This window comes from Marmota flaviventris, chromosome 14, assembly GCF_047511675.1.
Source record: "Marmota flaviventris isolate mMarFla1 chromosome 14, mMarFla1.hap1, whole genome shotgun sequence".
Taxonomy (NCBI): domain Eukaryota; kingdom Metazoa; phylum Chordata; class Mammalia; order Rodentia; family Sciuridae; genus Marmota; species Marmota flaviventris.
In genome coordinates this window covers 34,966,237-34,991,163 of record NC_092511.1, presented here as the reverse complement: position 1 = coordinate 34,991,163, position 24,927 = coordinate 34,966,237, and the positions used below count along the sequence as shown (strand labels likewise).

The following is a 24,927-nucleotide window of genomic DNA, read 5'->3' as shown; positions in this document are numbered from 1 at the left end:
TTTCTAGGTCCTTGATCCACTGAGTTGAGTTTTGTACATGGTGAGAGAGAGAGGTTTAATTTCATTTTTCTACATCTGGATTTCCAGTTTTCCTAGCATGACCTGTTGAAGAGGCTATCCTTTCTCCAATGTATGTTTTTGGTGCCTTTGTCTAGTATGAGATAACTGTAAATATGTGGGTTGGTCTCTGTGTACACAGAATCTTGAAAGTCACTTGGTTAATGATTCTCTCCTTTCCTTGATAAGGCAGACACCTCTGGGAGTTCTGAGTTCAAAAACACTTCCTTCCGTTTAAAGTAGTGCAGGGAGGAGAGCTCTAAATCTTTGTTCTTGCTGTTTGCTCTGCCTAGAACTTCTCTCACCACCATCTCTATTGTTTCCCATCTTCCCCAGCCTTAGAGATGAAATGCCATTCTCATTCTGAGATTTTCTATTGTCCCAACCAGCTGTCCCTTGGTTTGAATTACACTGCCTTATGTGCTTTATATGTTTTATCTTTTCCCATAAACTAAGTTCATAAGTGAGCTTCTTTCCCCTGAAATGTAACTTGTCATGTACTTTGCATAAATAACCACTTAACTGAATACCTGGATTAGTAGTTAAGATGCTATCGATAGTTATTAGGCCATGAGGATGTTTGTGTCAAAAATTGGACAAGGGAAGACTGGAAAAAAACCAAATTCATGAGGTTTAGACTGATCCTGAACATAAAAATACAGGTTGAGGATTCATTATCCAAAATGTTCAGATTTTGAAGGTTTTTCTTTTTCTTTTTTGGAGGTGGGGGTAGCGGATACTGGGGATTGAACTCAGGGACACTCAACCACTGCCAATCCCCAGCCCTATTTTGTATTTTATTTAGAGACAGGGTCTCACTAAGTTGCTTAGTGCCTCACTTTTGCTGAGGCTGGCTTTGAACTCGTGATCCTCCTGCCTCAGCCTCCTGGACTGCTGATTATATTTGTGCGCCACTACACCCAGCCAGATTTTGGAGTTTTAAAAAATTTTCAGAATATGTGAATACACTTTATCAGTTGAACATCCCTTGAAAATCCTAAACTCCAATTCTAAAACACTCCAAAATTTAAAACAGTCATGACAGTTTTCAAAAAGCTTCAGTTTTTGAAGCATTTCTGATTTTGGATTTTTGGATGTTCAACTGGCAAGAGCCGCAATATTTTTTCAGAGATTTTTTTTATGTGCCTGTCACAGTAAGCACTTATTTTATCTAGTGTTTCCCCAAAAGCCTGAGAGGAAAGGTAATTATTACCAATTTTACAAGGAAGGAAACCAAGGAGTTCAGTATTTTGGCTGTCTGGCTTCAAAGATGTTCTTCCTAATACAATTCTGCTCTGAGGCTATTTTATTCACCAGAAACAGGATCCTACCTTTTTAAACCAATATTTAAGTCCATTGTATAGTTCAGGATAACTTAAAAGAGAAACTAAGGACAATCTCCTTGTTCTTCTCTTCAACTCTATGTAGCTTCTGGAATATGTCTAAGGAAATCTGAGAAGACCCTCAATGTCATGATCTCTGTATTTCAGGTGAGATACACTATCTCATGGAAACCTGTCTCTTTTATTTAGAATCTGTATTTCCCTGTGTAACTCATTTAGTGTGATTGTTTGATTAATATCTCCTTTTCCCTTTGTAATGTTAAGTCCCACAACTGTAAACATCACTTCTGCCTTTACCCACCATATTTTTCTTGTCAGATTGCAGGTGTTCAATAGATAGTGAATAAATTTATCATAAATAAATGAATGCCCAGACAAATTTGATTAGCAGTTATTTCATACTTTGAGAGGAAGCCTGGGGCTTGTGGTGTAGTTTCAGTGGTAGAGTGCTTGCCCAGCATGTGTGAGACCCCAGGTTCAATCCCCAGCATGGAAAATAAAATAAGAATGTTGGCTGGGGGGTAAGGTTCTCAGGGCTAGAAACACCTAGAAGAGAACATCCATTCATTCTCATCACTACTTCTTCTAACCTTATTGCATCAGTACCTTATTGCATCTGTATTCCCTCCTCCGACAATGCCTGGATTGCACATTCTTTTCTAAAGCCAACCCTTTCCTTTTTGTACTGAATTTCATTCCATTGTCTGCTCAATGTATTCTACTTTTGTCTTTCATGCATTATCAATTTTTCACTTCCTGTTAGTGGAATTTTCTATGATAATGTTCTCTATTGGTGCAGTCCAATATGGTCGCTACTAGCCAGTGTGATTATTGAGTTCTCAAAATGTAGCTAATCTAAGGGACTGAATTCTAGAACTTCTTTAATTTTTAAAATTTAAATGAAATAGTCACATGCAGATGGTTCCCATTTACACCAAACATAAATAAGTCACTCACGTTGTCGTCCCCCTTTTAGATAATATCCCATTTCTGTGTGCCTTCCTTCAAAATACAGTCTACAAAAGTTTTGTCTATATTCAGTCTCCACTTCCCCTTCTTCTACATATTTTTAAATTCACTTCAAACAATCTTTTGAATCAACAAGTCATGAAAATGGTTCTTTTTATGATCACTAGGGAACCTCAGAGTGGCCAAACCCTGTGTCAATGTTGAATGTTCATTTTAACCAGACCTAATAGCAGCATTTTATTTTATTTTTTATTTTTTGGTATCAGAGACTGAAACAAGGGGCAAATTGAATCACTGAGCCACACTCCTAGCCCTTTTTAAAAATTTTATTTAGAGACAGGGTCTTGCTAAGTTGCGATCCTCCTGCCTCAGCCTCCAGAGCCACCAGGATTATAGGTGTGCACCACCAAGCCTGGGGATAATAGCATTTTACATGGTTAATTCCCTCCTTGAAGTACTTCCTTCTCTTAGTTATTGGGGGCCCTTTGTTCTCCTCTTCCTCTAGCTATTCTTTATGTTTTCTTTGTAAGATTTTCATCTACACATCCTCTAATATCGAAACATCACAAACCTCAGTCCTTGGGGCTGGGGATTGGCTCAAGTGGTAGCGCGCTCGCCTGGCATACGTGCGGCCTGGGTTCGATCCTCAGCACCACATACAAACAAAGATGTTGTGCCCGCTGAAAACTTAAAAAAAAATAAATGTTAAAAAAAAAAACAAACCTCAGTCCTTGAACCTCATCTCTTGACTACATTTTCTTCCTAGATGCTTTCATCCAATTCTGTAGCTACAAATCTTAGAGACAGGATATAGTACTCAATGGATCTCTAGCTCTGACTTTCCCCCTTAATTAGCCAGACTTGTATGTCCTCTAGACAACGCCCTACTCGAATTTCACATCTGGACTTCATCTTTTTTTATTTTTTGAGTTGTCAATAGACATTTGTTTTATTTATTTATATGTGGTATTGAGAATTGAACCCAGTGCCTTACACATGCTAGGCAAGCACCCTGAGTCACAACCCCAGCCCCCTGGATGTCATCTTTTAAATCTGCTTCTCCCTGAGTCTTCCCCACTTAAATCAGTGCAGTTTCCATCCTTTTATTGTTAGGCCAAGACTTTTGGAGTCATTCTTGATTTATATATCATAGCCAATCCATGAGTAAATTCTTTTGGTTCCGACCTGGTCTCTCATCTCACCTGTCATTCCCTAATCCAAGTCACTATCATCCTTAGTCTGAATTATTGAAAGAACTTCCTCTCTGATCTTCTTATATTTTCCCTTTCTGCCCTAAATCTCCTCCTCAAACAGAGCAACCCTTTAAAAAACGCAAATGGATTCATACCACAGAAAACACCAAACTTCACAATGTTCATTTCATTCTGAACATAAGTTCTGAAGGCTGTCTTTAAAGTCCAGCATGATCTGGCTCCCAACTACCTCTCTGACCTCCATGTTCACCCCCTATTCATTCCTTTCTTTCATCACACAGTTTCCTTTCCGTTCTTCAAACAGACTACACCTGTTTTGCATCAGGACTTGATTTTTTGCTGTTCTCTAACACTGGAGATTTCTTAATTCTGTGCTCCAGAAAATCCTTTTGGCTTCCTCCCCATCTTCCTTCAGGTCTTTTTTCAGATGGTAACTCTTTAAAGAGGTTTTTGGTCTGATCTTTCCCATCTAATGCACCCTCAATTCTTCCACTCTGATTTATTTTAAATCACAGTTCTTATCTGCCTTCTCAAACTCAACTTTGGGATGAGTTTCATTAGAATCAAGACTTGGTCTGTTTTGTTTTGTGTTGTATCCCCAGGATCTCAAACAGTGCCTGTCACAGAATATGTGTTCACTAAATAATTGCGGAATGAGAGAATAAGTAAATTATATTCCAATGCTCAGAAGTATTAATTACTTAACTTTTTTCTGGGGGTGGATATCAGCTCCCTCTTGTTCAAAGGGCCTGTAATTTCCAAGTACCCATCAATTCAATAAATATTGAATGCAACCTACTATGCAACTTGCATTTGGTAGGTACTTTGACTACAGTAAGAGGTCACAGTCCCTTTTCTCAAGGAGTTGGGACAGAGAGTCAAATGGAAAATTACAGTGGGAATTCCGGAGGAAGTATCTGAGCTTTCACTGGGTGGATGGTCAGGAGGCAAGTAGATGAAGAGGGAGTGGAAGCCTGTTTCCAGCTTCCCAGGTGCGCACAGGGAACCCTTCCAATCTACAAGCCCTGTGAAGGAAGTTACATATTTAACTTGCTCCAGGTTTGGGGTGCAGATTCCTCCTTGCAGACACCTCCTACACAGGTGCATTTATGGAAAGGTGAGGTGGGGTAAGAGTGAAGAGGCGGGAAAGAAAATGAGTTCAACTCCAGCTTTAAAACTAGATAATATTTGTTAGAATCCATTCATTTCATAAAAGACGGCACTGTGTAGAACATTTAGGGTTAGATCTGCACATTCCTTTACATTGTCCCCAGGGCTCGATAATAAAATTCACATTATATTTAACCTTCGGGGCCCACGGCACAGTGCAAAGGTCCTCAACGTTTTCTCTGTTCCGCGTTTTTGAAGCTAAGGCAGGTCCTATCAGAGCGGCAGCAACCGCGGCGTTAAGGCAGAATCGCTGAGCGTCACTCACAACCTCCGCATTGGAGAAACAGAATTGTCCCACACTCTGGGATCTTCATAGTCGGCTCTTCTCAAGAGTCTCCGGGTACTTACCAGTTGGCCCCCCGCAATTCCCTGCGCTGACCTGGGAGGAGTCGACCTCCTGCGGACTCTACCAACTGAGAAGCGCAGGGGTGGAGTGACTGAATGTTCTGAGTTAAGTGGAGTAGGATGGAAACGAAAATGCCTTAAATAATAAATCAAGCAATTTTGTGTAACAAACTATTGGACGAAACTCCCTGGACCTCTGAGAAATAGGTTTTTCTATCTTTCAATCTAAAATAACCCCTTCATTTCCCTACACTTGGCGCGCCTAGCCTTTGGTCTCTCCCGCGCCGGGTGACCCCGCCGTCACGTGCTCCTCCTGTCCTTCTAGCTGAACGTGCATCCTGCTGAGGGAACTGCCGACCCATGGCAGCCCTTTTGAGACCTGCCCGCTGGCTCTTGGGTGCCGGGTCGTCCCTCCCGCTCTCCCTGCGTCTCCTCGCGGGAGGCCCGGGTCGGCCGCACGCCGCCCCCTGTCTGCCCGCCGCTCGCGCCCGGCTTTTTGCGGGGTGAGTGCGCGGGTTCTGCTTCCAGCCAGGCTCCGCGGGGTCGTCTGCGCTTGCCGTAGCTGGGCCCGACTTTAACGGGTCCAGGCTCCTAGCTGCCCCACGACCTAGCTTCCTGGGGCTTTTGGACCACTCGCTCCTCCAGGGTTTTCTAGTGACGGGGTCGTACGTCTTCAGAAGGTCATGGCCATGGGCAAGGCTCGCTTCCGGCTTGTTGCTGCCCTCTCTGCTTCGGGACTGGGTCTCTTCTGCCCTTTGGCTGCTCAGGGCCGGTGAAGCTGAGGGGGGCCTTTGAAGGCTGTTTTGGGGGTCGGGTAGTGTTTCCCTCTTTAGGATTGGCATGCTTGGGTGCTGTCCCACGTGGGTTCACTGTTGGTGATTAGTAACCGTGTAGTATTTAGGACCCGAAAACTTTAGTCTTTTTTTTTTTTTTTTTTGGCGGGGGAGATGGGTTGGGAGTTTTGGATGAGCCAGGGATAGTTTAGAGCTGGACATCTGATTATGATCCTTTTGGGCTTTTGGCTGCGTTTTCTTAAATGGATTTTTTCTTCCATATTTAGGAAGGTGGGTTGGGAATTGTCACAGTGGAATCTGACATTGAATGAGTGAGTGAACACATGCAAAGTACTCTATTAGGATCCGGCGAAATAAAGGCACGTTAAAAATTCGGTGGGTGATACATGTGTGATTAAATGCCCTCCTAGATTGAGATTATAGGGAGAAAAGTTTGGTATCAATTTGCCGGGAGGGGATAAGGGAGGTTGATGAATGTGTTAATTTGAGTAATAGTCTAGTTACCTGGAAAGGAGTGTTTAAGTTTAACATTGGAGAGAAATGATGGTGGAAGAGTTCATAAAGGTACTTTGAGAGTTAGCGTAAAGACTGAGAGCTAATGATATGGAATGGGAGGGTGTGGAGGAGGAAGTCTGGACTGCAGGCTCCTCAGTTTATTTGCATTATGCCATTGGACAAATCACTTACCATCTCCAGACCTCAGTTTTCTTAGCTGTAAGATGGAAGCAGTAAGAGTGTTGTTAGAGTATTGCATGGGATGATATAAAGCATTTAATAAAGGGCCTGACATATAGTAAGTGCTATATAATGACAATGATTATGTGGACCTTTTTGCACCAGCCAGCTGATCTCTACATAAAATTAAAAGAAGAAAATCCTTGCTTATTTATTTATTTATTTATTTTTGTGGTGCTGGGGATTGAACTCAGGGCCTAATGCATTTGAGGCAAGCACTTTACCAACTGAGCTATACTCCCAGGCCTTTTTTATGGTCATGTGACTTACTCATAAATCTTTGGAAACTAGTGCTTTTTGTATTGGGCCTGAACAATTAACCTTCAGAAATCATGCCTTGCCTTCATAGAATGACATCTCTTCGTTTTCAGAGTTTCTTTGGGAAACTTGTGCCAATTACTCTTTTATTTTTCTCTAGTCTTTTCATCCCTGTGAGGCCAGAGGAGGGTCAATGTCATTTTTCATCTTCACCCTTGCATTTGAGGGAAGCTGACTAAAAAGGTAATGTAGTAGAAAGGTTTTTGGTCAGGGTGCTCATCAGACCTGGGCTGTTTCCTTGCTGTATAATCTTAGATGTCTTACCTAAAATGTCTGAGCCTAAGTTTTTTTTTTTTTCTGTAGAGGTAACTAGGCCTTTCCCCACTACTGGCAATGCTAGTTTCTTGTTTTGGATTCACTTAAATGTTTTCTCAGAGAAGGCCTACTTTGACATCAACCTAAAAATCTACATTATCCTATTTTGGTTTTATCCCTGGCATATTTCCCTTATCTGATGTTAGTATTTATTGTTCTCTGTTTCCTTCATAAAAGGCAAGCTGCCTGAGAGCAGGATTTTGTCTTTGGCCGGTATGTTCAGATCAGAGCAGGCAATAGAGAAGTATTTGCTGTTTCCTGGATTCTGAACATTCTTTCTATACAGTCTGGCACTCCAGAGCTTGTCAGCAAGACCAGATTGTTTCCAATTGGAAACAAAACTTTTCACAGGATTATTACTCTAGAAGCTTTCCAGTCTCTTTCCTGCCCATTCTCTATTCTCCTTCCTTTTCTCGCTTCTCATTCAGTCTTCTACCCACTGTAGTCACTGGCATAGGACATCATTGTGTTGTTAGTAATTTTTTTGTTGAAACTTCTTTAAATTGTAAAACTCATGTTTTTTGAGGAACAGTTGTAAGGTGTATGGTGGGAGAATAAATCAAAAATCACCCTTACTTCTGTCATCCAAAGAGAGCCATTTATATAGTACATATCCTTTATTAAGTATGTGTAAAATGTATGTTCATTTTATTTTTAATTTTTGCAAAGGACATCTTAATTACCAAATCCACTTTTTAGTCTTTAATCTCTGACTTACTATTCTGTTTTCTAGTTTTCTCTTCATGAGAGCCTTACCCTGGCATCGATGACACTTTTGATTCTCTTTTCTGTGGGATTTTTCTCTCATTGCTTTCTTCCTATGTTCATTGAATGCTTGTGTCCTTGAGGGTTTTACCTTTGGTGTTCTGTCACTTTTCCTTCTCTGGGGGTGACCTTTTTTATTTTTAGGGTAAAAATATTATTATTAGCTCTTGCCTACCTTTCTGGTGGTAGCCTTGTTTCTCCTCTTGGATGTGAACTGTCTGCTAGGTACCTCTGCCTGGTTGGATGACAAGTCCTTCAAATCTAAAACATCTGAATCTGGACTCACCTTTCCTCCCAAATCACTTCCTCCTGTGTTCCCTGTTTTTGTGAATGTTGTCTTTTCTCTTTCCCGAAAGAACCTGGATATCTTTGTTCTTGACTTCTCCTTCCCATCTAATTCCCCTTCATTTATTTATTGCATGAATGATTAAATTCTGAGATCTACTTTGGAGCAAATCACTACTTCTCCAACCCCATTATCATTCCCTAGTGTTCCTGGTAACTTTACCTTTATTTTGTTTATTTATTTATTTTTATGTGGTGCTGAGTATTGAACCCAGTGCCTCAAGCGTGCAAGGCAAGTGCTCCACCACTGAGCCACAACCCCAGCCCCTGTCCCAGGTAACTTGATCATGTCATTTTCCTATTTATAATTAAGCCCTGTTGTGTCATCTTGTGGTTCCAGTATCAGATCCAGAAGCTAGCATAGGTATTTCTAAGCTAGAGATGCCTCTGGGAGCCTCACCACTTATGTGTCCCTAGAATATGGGAAGACTTCTGTTCTCAAAGTATAACCAGAACATTCATTAACATTATTGTATGTGTAACCACCAGTATTTCAGATCTGGCTCTTATTCCTCAAAGGCAGGGTCTGATTCCTTTTGTCTGTGTCTAACTTTGTGACTTGTAGTAGGTGTCAAGTATTTGTTCAGTAAACAATGAACATCTTAGATGTTGGTAAAGGAATATTGTGAGATACAAAGAAGATTAAAGGGTTCTTAACCCATTCGTATTATTACATGTGCTTGCACAAATTCATACTAATCTTGATTTCTAGGTATGTCCTGTCTCAGAAGGACAGAGAAAAATGAAAAAAAAGTGAAATTATTAATCAATCTGTTTTCAAAACTGAAGGACCAGAAAGAGTGTACCTCTGTTTTTGCTTTGTTCTTGCTCTTCATTCCTTATTTTGGTACTTCAGCACTTTTTTTTTTGTACTGTGGATTGAACCTAGGGTGCCTCAGTCCTTTTTTTATTTTTTATTTGAGACAGTCTTGCTAAGTTACTACGACCTCTCTAAGTTGCTGGGGCTGACCTCTAATTTGGGAACCTCCTGCCTTATCCTCCTGAGTTGCTGGGATTACAGGTATAACTGTACCTGATGCCCTTTTCTTTTCTTTTCTTTCTTTCTTTTTTTTTTTTTTTAACAAATGCTTTCTTCCAGCTCTTACCTTATTCTCTGTGAGAAGGGGGGGGGGGGAGTAAATACTCTTGTTTTCTTACATTTTTCTTGTGAGAAATTTTAGAATAATGCTTGTGTGCTTCATAGGAAAGATATAGTGTGAGCTATATCTGTTTGGAGTGGATTTAGACTGATGATTGACCCAGAGGTGAAAATGACATATTACTTTGTGATAGAATGGTGTGATTTCTACTTATAAAGTTGGAAAAAAAAGAAACTTTCCTTTGTTTACCTCTCGGTTTGGAAAAATCTTAATGTATTAAGAGTCTATCTGAATCCTTTGGTCTTGTAAAGTCTGACAGATTCACCTCTGCTCAATGTCTGTGAATTACAGAAGACTATGACAAACACATTTATACCTATTAGATGTATGCTGTCCCCAAGAGGGGAATATAGTGCTGTGGTATTTCAAAGAAAAGAATAATCACATTTGTTTTGTGGTAGGGGACTACTTGAGTTTTAGGGTTACATGATTAAGGATGTGCAGTATTCCAAGGGTAGAGAAGCCCATGAAAATATTGAGCTGTGCTTTTATTCTGTGCAGCATGGAGGAGGCTGATAGGACAAAGACCGGTTGATTCCTTGAAGCCCAAACAGGTTGGTTGACTGGTTGATGGTTAGAACCATTGGAGGATTAAAACCCATTGGAGGATTTTGATACAGGTCTTGATAAAGTTTACATAGATTACAGGATAGCTAGACGTTGGGAGTGGACAGTTAGGAACAGTGTTGGTACTGCAGGGAGAAAGTTCATTGTGACTAAGCTTTATAAGATTAAAAAAAAAAAGCAAAACAAAAACCCAGACAATAGAAATCTATTGATTGCCTTCTGTTTTAATAAGAGCTATTATTTATTGATCACTGCTTTGTTAATTTAAACATCTTTTTTTTTTTCCTAATGTGATCTTCACAAGGTAGACTTTGTTGCTTTGTGATGCTGGGTATTAAGCTCAGGGTCTCACACATGCTAGAGCACTACACCATTAAGCTAAATCCCCACCCCTAGGGTAGACATTTTTATTTAAATGAAGAATCTGTGCTTAGAAAGACCTAGTATATTTCCCAGAGTCACATAGCACAGCTTGGATTTGAACAAGCCTTTTAAAATAAGTCTTGTGATCTCTGCTAATTCATTTAAAAAAGAAGAAAATGCTTTCATAAACACTTAGTTAATATTTGTTATTTGTACTTTGCTAGGTCCTTTGTTTACACTTTCTTAGTGTTGCTCAAACTTCAGGCATTTGTATACTGCCTTCAGATTTTTTGCCAAATCTGAGTACTTTTGAACTGTTACTTATACTTAATGTTTTTTCTGTTGGCCTTAGGTAGGTTTAAACTAACATTTTAAAAATTTAATTATATCTCAAACAAAAATGATAGTAAAATAAAGACTTGATGTAATAGGGATTTTAAAAAAATTATGTTTAAAGATAATTAAACCAATGGACAACTTAGTCTCAATGCTATGTAAAGTCATCTTACCTAGCAGAAATGTTTATATTGGGAAGCACGGCGTCATCTCATTTAATCTTCACAAGTAATAGCCTTGTAAAGTAAATACTGTTTTTATCCCCTAGATTATAGGCTTAAAGAGTATCTTGTGTTGTAACAAAATACTGGGTAATTTACAATGAAGAGAATTTTGTTTCTCAGTTCTGGAGGCTGAGAAGACCAGGACTGAAGGGCTGGCCTGTGGCAAGGGCCTTCTTTCTGAATCATCTCATGGTGGGAGGCAAAAAAGAAAGAGGATCCATTTCTGAAATCCCCTTTCAAAAGGCATTGAATCACCCATGAATGACCCCTTAAAGACCCTCCCTCCCTCCTTCCTTCCTTCCTTCCTTCCTTCTCTCTTTTTCTCTCTCTCTCTCTCTCTTTCAGTGTAGATGGACTCAACACAATGCCTTTATTTTTATGTGGTGCTGAGGATGCAACCCGGTCCCGCTCTACTGCTAAGCCACAATCCCAGCCCCCCACTTCTTAATACTGTTACACTGGCGATTAAATTTCATCAACTGTTTTGGAGGAGTAAACCTTTATTCAAACCAAAGTGGAGAAAATTGCAGTAACTTGGTCAAAGTCACACATTTTACAGATAGCAGAGCCTAAAGGCAGGCCAGAACATGGGGCTTAAGCCCGTGTTCTTAACGCTGTGGTGTTTTCACTATGCCTTGAAGCCTCTTGTTTGTAAGATTATACTTATTAAGTGTTCATAAAAATGGTACATAATCCAGTGGGATGTATACAGAGGGTTAAGTAAGCCTACTTAGGGCACTTTTACATGAAATTTTCTTCCATTGTGTGGGAATTGAGAATTAATAAGTTGTATTGGTGAGACTGTTGCCTGGAGTTTGTATTTAAGTCAGGTAGGGGCCTTGGGAATATGTTTCTTTCCCTTCTGCACTGCCCACTCTGGGTTAAGCTTCAGTTGATTTCCCACCTAGACTACTGCAATAGTATCTGTTTTATCAAAGGACTGTATACCATTGGGTGTCTGGGGCAATTTTTCCCAGTAGAACATAAGGATTTGGAATTGCTTGGTGGATTGGAACAACAGCCTTATTTTTTTCCCTAATTGGTGTCTATTTAATAATTCTGGTGGTTCCTCCCAGCAGCTAGATAGTTTAATGTTTTTCCCTCAAAACAGAACTGGATCATATCATAACTCCCATTTATAAACCTTCAACAGAAGGATCATATCAACTGGATCATATCATAACTCCCATTTATAAACCTTCAACCTTCAACAATCGGCTAGGATTCACTTCTTTGAATAAGATCTACCTAGGATAAAATCCCAATTGCTTACCTTCAAAATCCATGATCCAGCCCTGTCTTTTCTGTCCTGCCTCATCTGTGATACCATCTGTTGTTTGCTTACTTGGCCTATTGACTGCTCTACCTCTATCTGGAACACTCATCCCCTGTTAGATGGGTAGCCATTCCTTTTCATCCTGAGCCGAGACCTTTAAATATCACCATCCTTAAACATTTATCTAAAGTAGAGCCTCACTGTTAGTCTTTTATTACTTATTAATTTTCTTCATAGCTCTTTCCACAATTGGTATATTTATAAAAAGCTTAATTATTATCAGATATATTCACTAGCTAAACAGAAATCTTAGCATAGTGCCTTCTACAGAGAAAGGTGCTCAATATTTTGTTTAATAAATGAAGGAACTTAGGTCCATTGAGATTAAAGGAATCAACAATTATAGGATCTTAAAGGAAGGATGACATGAAGAAAAACGGCTTTGGGAATACTGATTTGGCAATTTTGTGGAGAGAAGCTGAAGCCTGAGAAGCTAATGAAGATTTTATTGCAAAAAATCTGTGTGTTCTGGTTTCATCAAAGGCCTAAGAAAGAAAGAGATATTCAGGGACTCAGCATATGGAATGTGAAGAAGGTGAGAGAGATTGAGCAGTTAGATAATTATCCTTAGATTATTTTTTTTCATACCAGGGATTAAACCCAGGGGTGCTTAACCACTGAGCCACATCCCTAGCCCCCTTTATATTTTTTATTTAGAGATAGGGTCTCACTGAGTTGCTTAAGGCCTCCCTAAATTGCTAAGGTTGATCCTCCAGCCTCATCCTCCTGAGACTCTGGGATTACAGGGCATACCCTTAGATTTTGAATTTGAGGGAATAGCAGAGTAGTGGTATAGTTGGTAGCAGTGGAGGAATTCAAAGGAGTATCAACCACTTTTAGGAGGAGTCATCATCTTTTTGAACTTTTGACATGTTAAAACTCAGGTGTATCCAGCAGTGTATAAAAGAAGTATCTGCTAGGACCAACCAAGTGGTCAGGTATGCAGGCTGGTTCAACATCAGTTGGTATAATTCACCATATTAACAGGTTAAAGAAAACTCGAGGGGAATAGTTAAATTAGGGATTGGTCAGAACATAAGATGTGCATTTGAGATCTCCGTTGTCTATAGAATGGTGCAACAAAATAAACCAAGAGAATTGCTCTATGGAAATAAGTCTTATATTTTACAAACATGCCATAAAATCCAAATTCTTACTTGTTGGCCGTTGTAGGCTTTCCATGATCTATTCTTACCTTCCCTGAGTAGGTTTAAGTTTTATTACTCTCCATTGTGAACTCTTCTTTGCAGCCAGATTAGTTTCCTTAATGCTCTACCACATTGGGCTCATTTCAGAATGAAGACTGCCCAAGTACAGATCCTGGCCCTGTCATCCTGTTATTAGTGAAATATTACGGTGACTTTTTGGGCAAGTAAAATTAGGGTTATAGTCAAAATTTTTTAGTATCTAGCATGTATTAAACACATGAAAAACATATCTGTATTTCTTTTAAACTCGGAGCTCCTGAGTGACACTAAAATGGCTCATAATGTCAGTGAAGAAGAGAAAAACAAGGAGGGCAGTGTCTTATGAACTGGTATGATTAATTTGGTATATATTGAAGAAATGCTAATGCTTTACTAAAAGTTTTATTTAATAAACAGTATAAAAACATACAAAGAAATCTAAAAAATCAATAAGAAAATTTATGGCCCAATTAAAAAAATGGGCAGAGGAACTGGGGATATGGCTCAGTGGTAAAGTGCTTGCCTAGCATATGTGAGACCCTAGGTTTGAATCCTCGCACCACAAGGGAAACAGACAAAACAGCCAGAAAATCTGAATAGATGCATCATTAGAGAAGACACAGAGGTATCAAATAATCATATGAAAATGCTCAACACCATGTGTCATAGAGTTGTAAATCAAAATGACGATGAGATAGAGATGCTATACCTATTATGACTAAAATCCAAAATTCTGAAAATATCAAATGCTGGTGAGGATATAGAAAAACAGGAACTCTTTTTGTACATTGCTGGTAGGAATGCAGAGTGGCACAGCTATTAGGGCAGGTAGTTTGGCAGTTTCTTAAAAACTTAGAAACATAAGTTTATCCAGATTAGTTTATCCAAATGAGTTAAAAATTTATGTCCTCACAGAAACCAGCACACAAATGTTTATTTAGCTTTATTTGTAATTGCCAAAAGTTGGAAGCAACCAAGAGGTGTTTTAGTAGTTGGAGGTACAAATTGTATATATCCACATAGTGTAATATGAGGCAACAATAAAAAGAAATGAGCTTTGATACCATGAAAAGATATGTAGGAACAGTAAGTGAACACTACTAGAAAAGAGCCAGTATGAAAAGGCTGTGTACTTTATTTTGTAACTGTATGACAGCCTGGAAAAGACAAAGCTACAGACACATGAAAAAATCAGTTCTTGCCATGGGTTCAGAAGGAAGGTGGAAGGCAAGACTAGGTGGAGCACAGGTCATTAGGGCAGTGAAATATCGTGTATGGCATAATGATGGATACATATATTTTTCACTCTATGGATTTGTACACAATGAACCCTAGTGTAAGCTATGGACCTTAGTTAATAATAATGTACCAATATTAGTTGGTTGTTTGTAACAAATATAGGACCCTAACATTAGACATTAGAGGGGAAACTGGTGAGGAAAAGGAATATGGGAACTGTACTTTTTGCACAGTTTTCAGGTAAACCATATATTGCTTTTAAGAAATGGTATAGGCTTAAAATGGGAATTCTGTGGAAGTCTCTATAATAATCTTGTCCATATGTACATATAAATATATATGAAATATATATTTGAAATATGGACACTTGCATATAAAGTTGGTATTGTATTAAAGAGTAAAAAGTAAAAACCACTGGGCTGATAATGTACCTCAGTGGTAGAATGCTTGTCTAGAATGTGCAAGGCCATGGGTTTAATTAATCACCATACTGTAAAAAAATAAAACCATTACCACCACTATTATTTTCGTAAAACATACAGGCCTCCAGATAAATAGCCATTTAAAATGCCAGATGTTACCAGAGGAAATCATGTGTAACCTGAATATTAGTGGTGAGTGCCAGAGTTTCAGGAGGGAACCTGAGGTGTTTAACTAAAAAATGTGAATGAACTACTATGATAGTTGGTTGAGATGATAAAATAATTTTCTCTTATGTGGTTACATCAGTTTTGGTTGTTAGAATCTGGAGATAGTGTGCTCCAATTTAAGCATGCCCTTAGTGTGGAGCCACTTTTATTAACCCCTGTTTCTTTCCTTCCATTACAATATACCCGTTGCTCAGGTCAGTGAAGTTCTCATTTCCCTCAAGGTGTATTACAATGGATTTAAAAATACATACTAGGCAGTGGTCAAGCACTTGCTTAGTATGCTCAATGGCCTGGGTTCAATCCCCAGTGCTACTAAATGACTGAGTCAATGAATTCTGGGCTGTATAATTAATGTAGAAAGCACTGGAGAATTCTTTGTTTAAATATATAATTCTCTTGACTTTTTAGTAAGGAAAATGAGCTTGAGAGTGTTCATAATGATTTACTGGTTTCTACACATCTGTTTTATCCCTGAATCTTGTTTGTGCCTTTACCAGTTATCAGATTTGAGTTGTGTGAAAAACTGGCAAGAGTACTTCACTGCCATTTTGAAATTTCTGTGTTAATTAGCTTTTCACTCTTGCCTGAACTTGACACATTGTTATGGGGGATTTAAAATAATTGTTACTGTTTGCTTGACACCAATAAGGGCATAGTTCAGTAACACCTGATACAGGAACAAATAAGTGGCCAAGGAAACCTTTGGGAAGTAAGGGACAAATATGTTATATGGTATGTTGGTAGTGCCACACTTAGTTAATTCAGCTCGTTTAGTAGACATTCATCTATTAATTATCTACAATGTGCTGGTCATTAAGTTTATAAAGATAAGACATTGTGAGCTGGGGATGTAGCTTGCTGGAGTGCTTACCTAGCATGGGCAATTCCCAGAACTGCTAGGAAAAAAAAGGAAGAATAAAGGAAAAGAAAAGGTAGTCTTTTTGGTTGATGTCCCAGTTTTTCCCATTGTTTTCCGATTTATTTATTTATATAAGTGGAATTATATCATCTTATGATGGAATCTCTGGTATAGTTTTCTTTAGTGTAACTTCACCTACATAATCGTTCCATTTGGGACTGGTTTTCTAGGTTAATAGCATAGGGTAGGAAAGCAATAGCTTTATTTTTCTTGGGTTCTGGTGATCAAACCCAGGGCCTCATGTATGCAAAGCAGATGTACTATACCACTGAGTTATACCCCTAACCCCTGCAGTTTTTTTTTTTTTTTTTTTTGTATATCTTTATTTATTTTTATGTGGTGCTGAGGATCGAACCCAGTTTCTCACATGTGCAAGGCAAGCACTCTGCACTGAGCCACAACCCCAGCCCTGCAGTTTACTTTTAAACTCACCACTGACTATGGTAGAAATGTGCACATGCTAGAAAAATGTGATTATCATCCTGGAGGCATTTTCTGAATTAATAAATATTTTTACATTTTGCTTATTAATTATATACTTAGTATGTAATACTTGGTTATACTTATTGACTGCTATAATTAAGATATTTGTGGAGTAAGTGTATAAATTTTCAAGAATTACAGGTGTTGTCAGTTTAAAATGATAGATATTTGAATGCAGAGAAAGCCTTTAAATTCAAGTGTTTACATCAGGACTTTGGGATACATAAGGATTATTTTCTTAAGTCTGATATTTGTGGATCAAGTGCAGACACTATATTGCCATGGAGTGAAATACCTCTGATCTCATATTTTAGATCATTTGGTTACATGTTAGTCTCTGTATTATTAAAATACTGAACTGTTTAAAGATTGCTTCCCTTTTATAAATACATGTGTATTACTATGACCTTAGCTAATTTTTAAACATTTTTCTTTCTCTTCTGACTTTTCTAAAATTATTGAAGTTTAAAATGGAAAGCATAGTTTTTAAAAATCATTTATTTATTTTAGTTGTAGATGGACACAATATCTTTCTTTTTATTTATTTATGTGGTGCTGAGGATCAAACCCAGGGCCCCACACATGTGAGGCAAGTGTTGTACCACTGAGCTACAAACCCAGCCTGCATAGTTTTTGTTTATTTTTTAATGGTTAGTTGTTTCAAATAATTAGGGAACTACACAACTAACTTTTTGACAGGTAAAAATTGATGTTTCAAATTTCTTTAGACTGCTGAGAAAGGATTTTGACCTGAATAATCCTATAAAGAAACTGCCTAGAAATTAACTTTTTATTCCAAATAAAATAAGCTTGCTATTTACATTTTAAATACATAACCCAAAAAACATTTGAAAGTAGTTTTAAGAATTTGGATATATTTTAGATATATTGTCTCACTTATAGAGGCAAGAACTTTGTAGTATAATTCATTTTCCTTTTTTTAACCATGATTTAAAACACACCATATTATTACCTTTTAAAACTATTTGAAATTATTATTATTATTTTGGCGGGAGTATCAGGTATTGAACTCAGGGGACTCGACCACTGAGCCATATCCCCAGTCTTATTCTGCATTTTATTTAGAGACAGGATCTCACACTGAGTTGCTTAGAGTCTCACTTTTGCTGAGGCTGGCTTTGAACTTGTGATTGTCCTGCCTCAGCCTCCTGAGCCCCTGGGGTTACAGGAGTGGGCTACCATGCCTGGCCAAAATGATTTTATGTTGAATGTTATCAAGGTACTCTCCATTGCTCAGAAGATACACTGTGTATATAATTTGTGTGTGTGTGAGAGATTTTATCTAAAACAAAAGTCAAACTTTCCTATCGATGCATACTTCTCTGAATATTATTATGTGATTTAAGGTATTTATTAACTAATTAGTAACTTTATGTAAATTTTGCTCAGAAAGATGATCTATATAGATAGCAGTTGACTTAGTTTATTCCTAATTATGTTTCATTTTATAGAAAACTACTAAGCCAAGTGAGGCTTTATGCCATTGTTGCTGAAAAAAAGAATGATCTTCAAGAGGAGCCTACTTCTTCTTCTAGAAGGAATGCTAATCAATTTGATTGGGCTCTAATGAGACTGGATAATTCTGTCCGAAGAACTGGCCGCATTCCAAAGGGACTTCTGCAAAAAGTCTTTGATAGCACATGTCGTTCAGGTATTTCAAATTTTTTCTGCTTAGAAAGTTGAGCCTTTGGGGCGGGGTTGTGACTCAGGGTAAAGCACTTGTCTAGCATGTATGAGACCCTGGATTCAATACTCAGCACCACATAAAAATAAATGAATAGGGCTGGGATTGTGGCTCAGAGGCAGAGCGCTTGCCTCGGATGTGTGAGGCACTGGGTTCTATCCTCAGCACCACATACAAAAATAAATTTAAAAAAAGTTTATAAACTCTTATGATGAGAAGTATCAATTATAACTACATTCATCTGTATTAAAAAACCATCATTGTTACTTCTAAGTTATTCAGAATTGTTCAACTGCCACGACAGTCATTTTTAGAACATTTTTGTCACCCTTAAAAGAAACCCCTGCAATCCTTACCATCAGTCCCCACCCACCCCACAGTCCCTTCCAACCCTAGTTAACCATTAATCTATTTTCTGTCCCTGTAGTTTTGTCTCTTCTGGATATTTCATATAAATGGAATCATAAAATAGGTGGTTTATTTTTGTCTTTTGTCTTAAAGTCAGCTTTCAGGTACATGTATATAAAGGTTCTATACATAGGGAGGAGGAAATTTATATTATTGTTAACCAATTATAAAACTATTGGATATTCTTGAGTTTTAATTGGGTTCAATATTCTAATATTCTTGAGTGTTGTAACATTATCGTAAGATACTGAGAAATATAACCTTAGGTTCTGTGTTTTTAGAGTCACACATTACATAGATTTTATAAATTTCTTAAATGTATAAGTTTTTTACATTTCTTAAAGTGGACTAATATTAAAAAAATTTAACTTGTGATTTTTAGTAGCATTGTGGATTAGGATATGCTTTTTCTAATATTTGGGTACTACAATATTATCTTTGAGCCAAACATTTATAAATTTCAGTTTAAATTTTGATATTTATCTACATTATGTTGGCACTATTAAACATTGTCGATTTTTCTTCCATAGGTAGCCCAGGTGGTAATCAAGCCTTGCTTCTGTTGCGCAGCTGTGGTTCTCTCTTGCCTGAATTGAATCTTTCAGAGAGAACAGAATTTGCTCATAGGATATGGGACAAACTTCAGACACTGGGTATGATTAGTTGAATAACAGGATGTGTGTTAAAGGTTCCCCCCCCCCCCCCAATAAAAATGTGTTTCTTTATATAAATGCTGTAATTTTATGGAAGGCCTACTTGATTCATGATTTTTTGGTAATGTTTTATTTGGTGAGTTATAGTGACATCTAGGGGCATTAAGAATATAGTGATTTTTCATAACAAGTATTCCAACTTTGGTAAGAATAAAATAGGAATTTGGGGCTGGGGATATGGCTCAAGCGGTAGCGCGCCCGCCTGGCATGTGTGAGGCCTGGGTTCGATCCTCAGCACCACATACAAACAAAGATGTTGTGTCCACTGAGAACTAAAACAAAACAAAACAAAAAAAGGAATTTAGCCTGTCAAAGTTATAACTGGACATACAATTTGATCAAGCAGTTACATTTGTTAGAATTTTGGTGCAGATGTACTTGCATGTATAAAAGAGTATTCATTTTAGTTTGTAATAGCAGGAAATTGGAATCAATGCTAATGCCGTTCACTGGGGATTGGATGAATAAATTATGGAAAGTCTATGATAGAATACTGTGCAAATCTTTAAAAAATGAAGGTTGTGTTTGAATACTAATGAGGGATGTGTTCTCTAGATTATAAATAAAAATTAAGATTCAGAACAATATATAGTATAAAATACTACTTTGAAATAGTGTTTTTTTCTTACATGAATATGCATACAATATTAAAATATTTCTGGAAGGATGATAAACATTAGATACAATTTTTACTCTGTCCTTTCTTATATCCTTTCAATTTTAAGCCATATGAATATAGCATATATTCAAAGAATAACTTATAAGACCAAATTTAAAAGACTGGCTTTTAAAGTTTAATATACATTTCTGTTTTTTTAAAAATTTTAAATCTAGAAGGATGCTTCTTAAGCATATTAGAATCTAAAACCATCAGCTGTTATGCATAATACAATAGAATGTGCAATACTACTAGAAATGATTGTTTTTTACATGGTATGATTCTTTGTGGAATCCTTAAAATAATTAATTTGACATAGTAAATGTTTGAGAATCTGTAACTTTTCTAGTTTCAAAATAAGATTGATAGAGGATCCAATTAAGTGGTACCACAAATATGTAAAATATCTGGGACTAGTCTTCAAAATGTAGAAAAAAACTGTAGAATAAAGACAGATCCTTACATCACAGTTTTGGATTCCTCTTGAATTCAGATTGATGACAAATTCATTTTTTAAAAGTCTAAAGAGTATGTATAAATGTTGGATTTCAGTATGGAAAAGGATTTTTGTCAGTATAAAAGCAACAGAATAACTGGGCATGGTGGCACACATCTGTAATCCCAGAAGCACCAGAAGTTGAAAAAGCTCCTAGGTTGAAACCCTAGTACTCAAAACAAAAACAAAAAACAGCAGAAAAGTGATAAATTTTCTCAATCTGGCTTATTTCACCTAACATGTCATTCTCCATTTATCCATTTACCATCAGATTTCACAATTTCATTCTTCTTTATGGCTGAGTAAAATTTCATCGTGTATATATATCACATTTTCTTAATCCACTCATCTATTGATGGGCATCTGGACTGATTCCACAACTTGGTGATTGCGAATTATGCTGCTAAAAACATTGATGTACCTGTATCACGATAGTCCGCTGATTTTAGTTCTGTTAGATAAATGAGAGTGGGATAGCTGGTTTGCTAGTATGGTGATTCCATTTCTTGTCTTTCAAGGAATCTCTATACTGCTTTCCAGAGGAGTTGTACTAATTTGCAGTCCCATTAACCCATATATGAGTGTACCTTTTTCCTCAGATCCACATCAACATTTATAATTATTTGTGTTCTTGATAATTGCCATTCTGATTGGTGTGAGATAAAATCTTACTACAGTTTTGACTTGCAAAAAAAAAAGAAAAGTGATAAAGAATTGGCTATAGGGCCAGGGTTGTGGTTCAGTGGTAGAGCACTTGCCTAGCATGTATAAGGCACTGGGTTTGATCCTGGCACCACATAAAAAAATAAACAAATAAAATAAAGGTATTGTGTCCAACTACAACTAAAAAGAAAGAATTGGCTATAAATATTGAAAATTTCTAGGGATGGGTATATAGCTCAGTGATAGATTGCTTGCCTAGTATAAATGAAGCCCTAGGTTTGAGCAACATACTGAAATTTTCTTTTTGTCAGTAAGGCATGTAATTAAAAATGGGCTGAAGTGCGAAATATTTGCCAAAAAGATTATTATTATTATTATTCTAAAATTTCTGAAGATTAATATTCTAGAATATAAAAGGTCCCTTACATGATAGTCATTAACATCTTAATGGACAGCAGAGCCAAAGTTGTGAGATATTATTTAAGGTACAAGGATGTGAGGTAAAATATTGGAGGCAATGCTGTTATATATAACCTTTGGTTGCTGAGGTAGGATATTTCAGGCTTATATCCCTAAATTTTGAGATTTTAGTAAATTTTAGGTATTTCTATATTCCCTTGGTAGATACTGAGACCCTGTCTCAAAATAACAAAAAGGGCTGGGGATGTACCTCAGTGGTAGAAAGTCCTTAGGTTCAACACCCTCCCTTGCCTCCTGAAAGTAATAGGTCTCAGCTGCCTAGAATCTCATGAACTGACACCAGATAATGACCACAGACTGAGACCACTAGCAGTTGAATAAGGGTATGGAATTTAATTCATGAAAATTTAGTGAAACATGTTAGCCTAAATCAATGGGATGACTATGATGTCATGAATGGAGAGGGTAAGGCTGAATGGTAGCCCTAATTGACATGGTCCTAGGCAGTACAGACACAGAGAGAAGCCAAAGAAGGGCATTGGAATACAGGTAAATAAGGCAAGTTGACTAAAAATGATATTCAGCAACAAGGGATGGAGTAGTTCCTTTAAACAAAGGCTTTTAGTGGCCTAGTAAAGAAATAAGAAAAATTGCCAGTACATGTATCTGTATAAAAGAACTACAGTTGTAGTCTATCAATAACTGCTTTATATAGAAAAGGTTTCAAGTTACTTTTATTTATTTATTTATTTTTATGCCTTTATTTTTATGTGGTGCTGAAGATTGAACCCAGCGCCTCTCACGTGCCAGGCAAGCGCTCTACTGCTGAGCCACAACCCCAGCCCTTCAAGTTATTTTTAAATATGGAGGTATTGTTGGCCAAGTGTGATGGTGCCCATGTGTAGTCCAGCGACTTGGGAGGCTGAGGCAGGAGGATTATAAGTTCACTGCCAGACTAGTTAGCTTAGGGAGACCCTGTCTCTCAATAAAAAGGGCTGGATATATGGTTCAGTGGTAGAAGTAAACCTGGGTTCAATCTCTTATATCTAAATAAATAAATAAATAGGTATTGTTAGCATTTTCTAACAGGAAGATGATACTATGCTTCATAAGTAATAGACCTTTTAATATCTGAATAGTCAGTTATAGCAATTATAACTGTATAGCAATTCAGTAATTATGTCTTATTGACTTAGCTTGCTATGTTCTCACAAGATATCTGTATAGATGGGTTAAGTGTTAATATTATCTGAGTGAAATGCTATAGTGTTAATTTTACCTTTTTTTTTAATTGTTAAATTTGGGTACACATGATTTCCATTGTGACAAGGATGTGATTTTAAATGCTTTTCTAAATTGGTAAGTCATATAATTAAAAATTTCATTTAAATTTTCTTTGTAGGCACTGTGTATGATGTGAGTCACTACAATGCTTTACTTAAAGTTTATCTTCAAAATGAATATAAATTCTCACCTACTGATTTCTTGGCAAAAATGGAGGAAGCAAACATTCAGCCAAATCGAGTAGGTAGTTGTTATGGTAAATATTGATTGGCCATACCAACTTTTTTGATTTCTTTTGCCCAGGGGAAAAAAATTCACCAGCCCATTTCATTGACAGGTGACATACCAGAGGCTGATTGCTGCTTATTGTAATGTAGGAGATATTGAAGGTGCCAGGTATGGATCTCTATAAATGTAGGTTTATGCAAACCAATTTATAAATTTTGTAAACCTGGAGTATGTTCATTTTATTTTCTGTTATAATCTTTTCTTAATAAGGATAGTTATTTCAGAAATATTTTAATATTACACATTTTGGTAATATGACTTAGATAAAATGTAAAATTGTATAAGAGGACAAGATGAATAATCTGTTTTAATTATAAATATGTTGTTTTAGAGCACAGGTATAAAATTATTGAGATATAAAGGTGTCTTTACTTTTTTTTTTTCTTAGAGAAATGTTCTTAGTTTTTTAACTGTGTTCACTTCTAAAACTAGGAATCCCACTGATTCATATAAAATCAGTGGTAAAATATTACTGCTTAGGTAAAATTTTGCCACTTTTGTATTGAAGGCTTGGGAAATAAAGAGAAATTGAAATACAATTTTATTTTTAACTAAATGTCTTATTAAATTTTAAAGGTTAATTAATAATGTAGAACAAACAATCAGATTTTCAGAAAATTACAACACGAGTATTTCAAGATTATTGATACTTTAGGGATTAGGATTTCATGAAAGGGGGTCAGATTTCACTTTATAAGTAAACGTGGTATTATATTGAAAATAACTGAACACCTAATTTATACATGTAAAAAGTGGTTTTTGGCAATCAAGGAGTGTCTTCATTTCTCTTATTGCAGCAAGATTCTTGGATTTATGAAAACTAAGGATCTTCCAGTCACAGAGGCGGTGTTCAGTGCTCTTGTTACAGGGCATGCAAGAGCCGGGTAATGTTCATCTCAAGATTTTCATTCTTATTCAGTGTTTAAATTATTAAAAAAAAAAAATTGTAGAAAATTCACAGAACATGTTTATATCTTCAGAAAAAAATCTGTAGAATTAGTACTTATTACATTTTTAAAAATTGCTGTTATAATTTGTTTTAAACATTATTTGAAAATATTCAGTTTTAAAAATCTGGAGTAATTAAATTTGTAAAGTTGCTCTGGAGAATTTTTTTTTTCTCCTGGAAAAAAATTTTTTAATTTTTATGAGTAATTTATTAAATGTTATTATTAAAAGGTAAATTAAATGCAAGTCATACTAACTATAAGAGGCTACATTATTTATTATGTAATTATTACATAATTTGGGTTTTGAGAGGGAGGAATTACCTAAAAAAATTTCTTGATGTTTATGATCTTTGTTATTTTAGAAATGTAGAACTAGTTTAACATGCATTTGTCCTTTTTCAATATCACAATTTCAAATAGTATTTAAACTTATTGTAACAATCATAGGTAATATATTTTAGGTTGAATAATTGTATTTGGAAATATTATAGTAATCTGTTTTATTTTC

General features: G+C 36.7%; 1 protein-coding gene across 1 annotated transcript in view; it reads left to right on the top strand.

The window, feature by feature from the left end:
* The first annotated feature begins 5,415 nt into the window (after positions 1-5,415).
* The window catches only part of Lrpprc (leucine rich pentatricopeptide repeat containing), a 107,164-nt gene continuing 87,652 nt past the window's right edge, over positions 5,416-24,927 (top strand). Inside the window, exons 1-6 of the mRNA XM_027934474.2 lie at positions 5,416-5,601; positions 18,307-18,506; positions 19,478-19,600; positions 23,300-23,421; positions 23,519-23,577; positions 24,267-24,353. Of these exons, the coding sequence (XP_027790275.2) occupies positions 5,459-5,601; positions 18,307-18,506; positions 19,478-19,600; positions 23,300-23,421; positions 23,519-23,577; positions 24,267-24,353 (734 nt within the window). The 5' untranslated portion in view covers positions 5,416-5,458. The remainder of the gene's footprint in view (positions 5,602-18,306; positions 18,507-19,477; positions 19,601-23,299; positions 23,422-23,518; positions 23,578-24,266; positions 24,354-24,927) is intronic.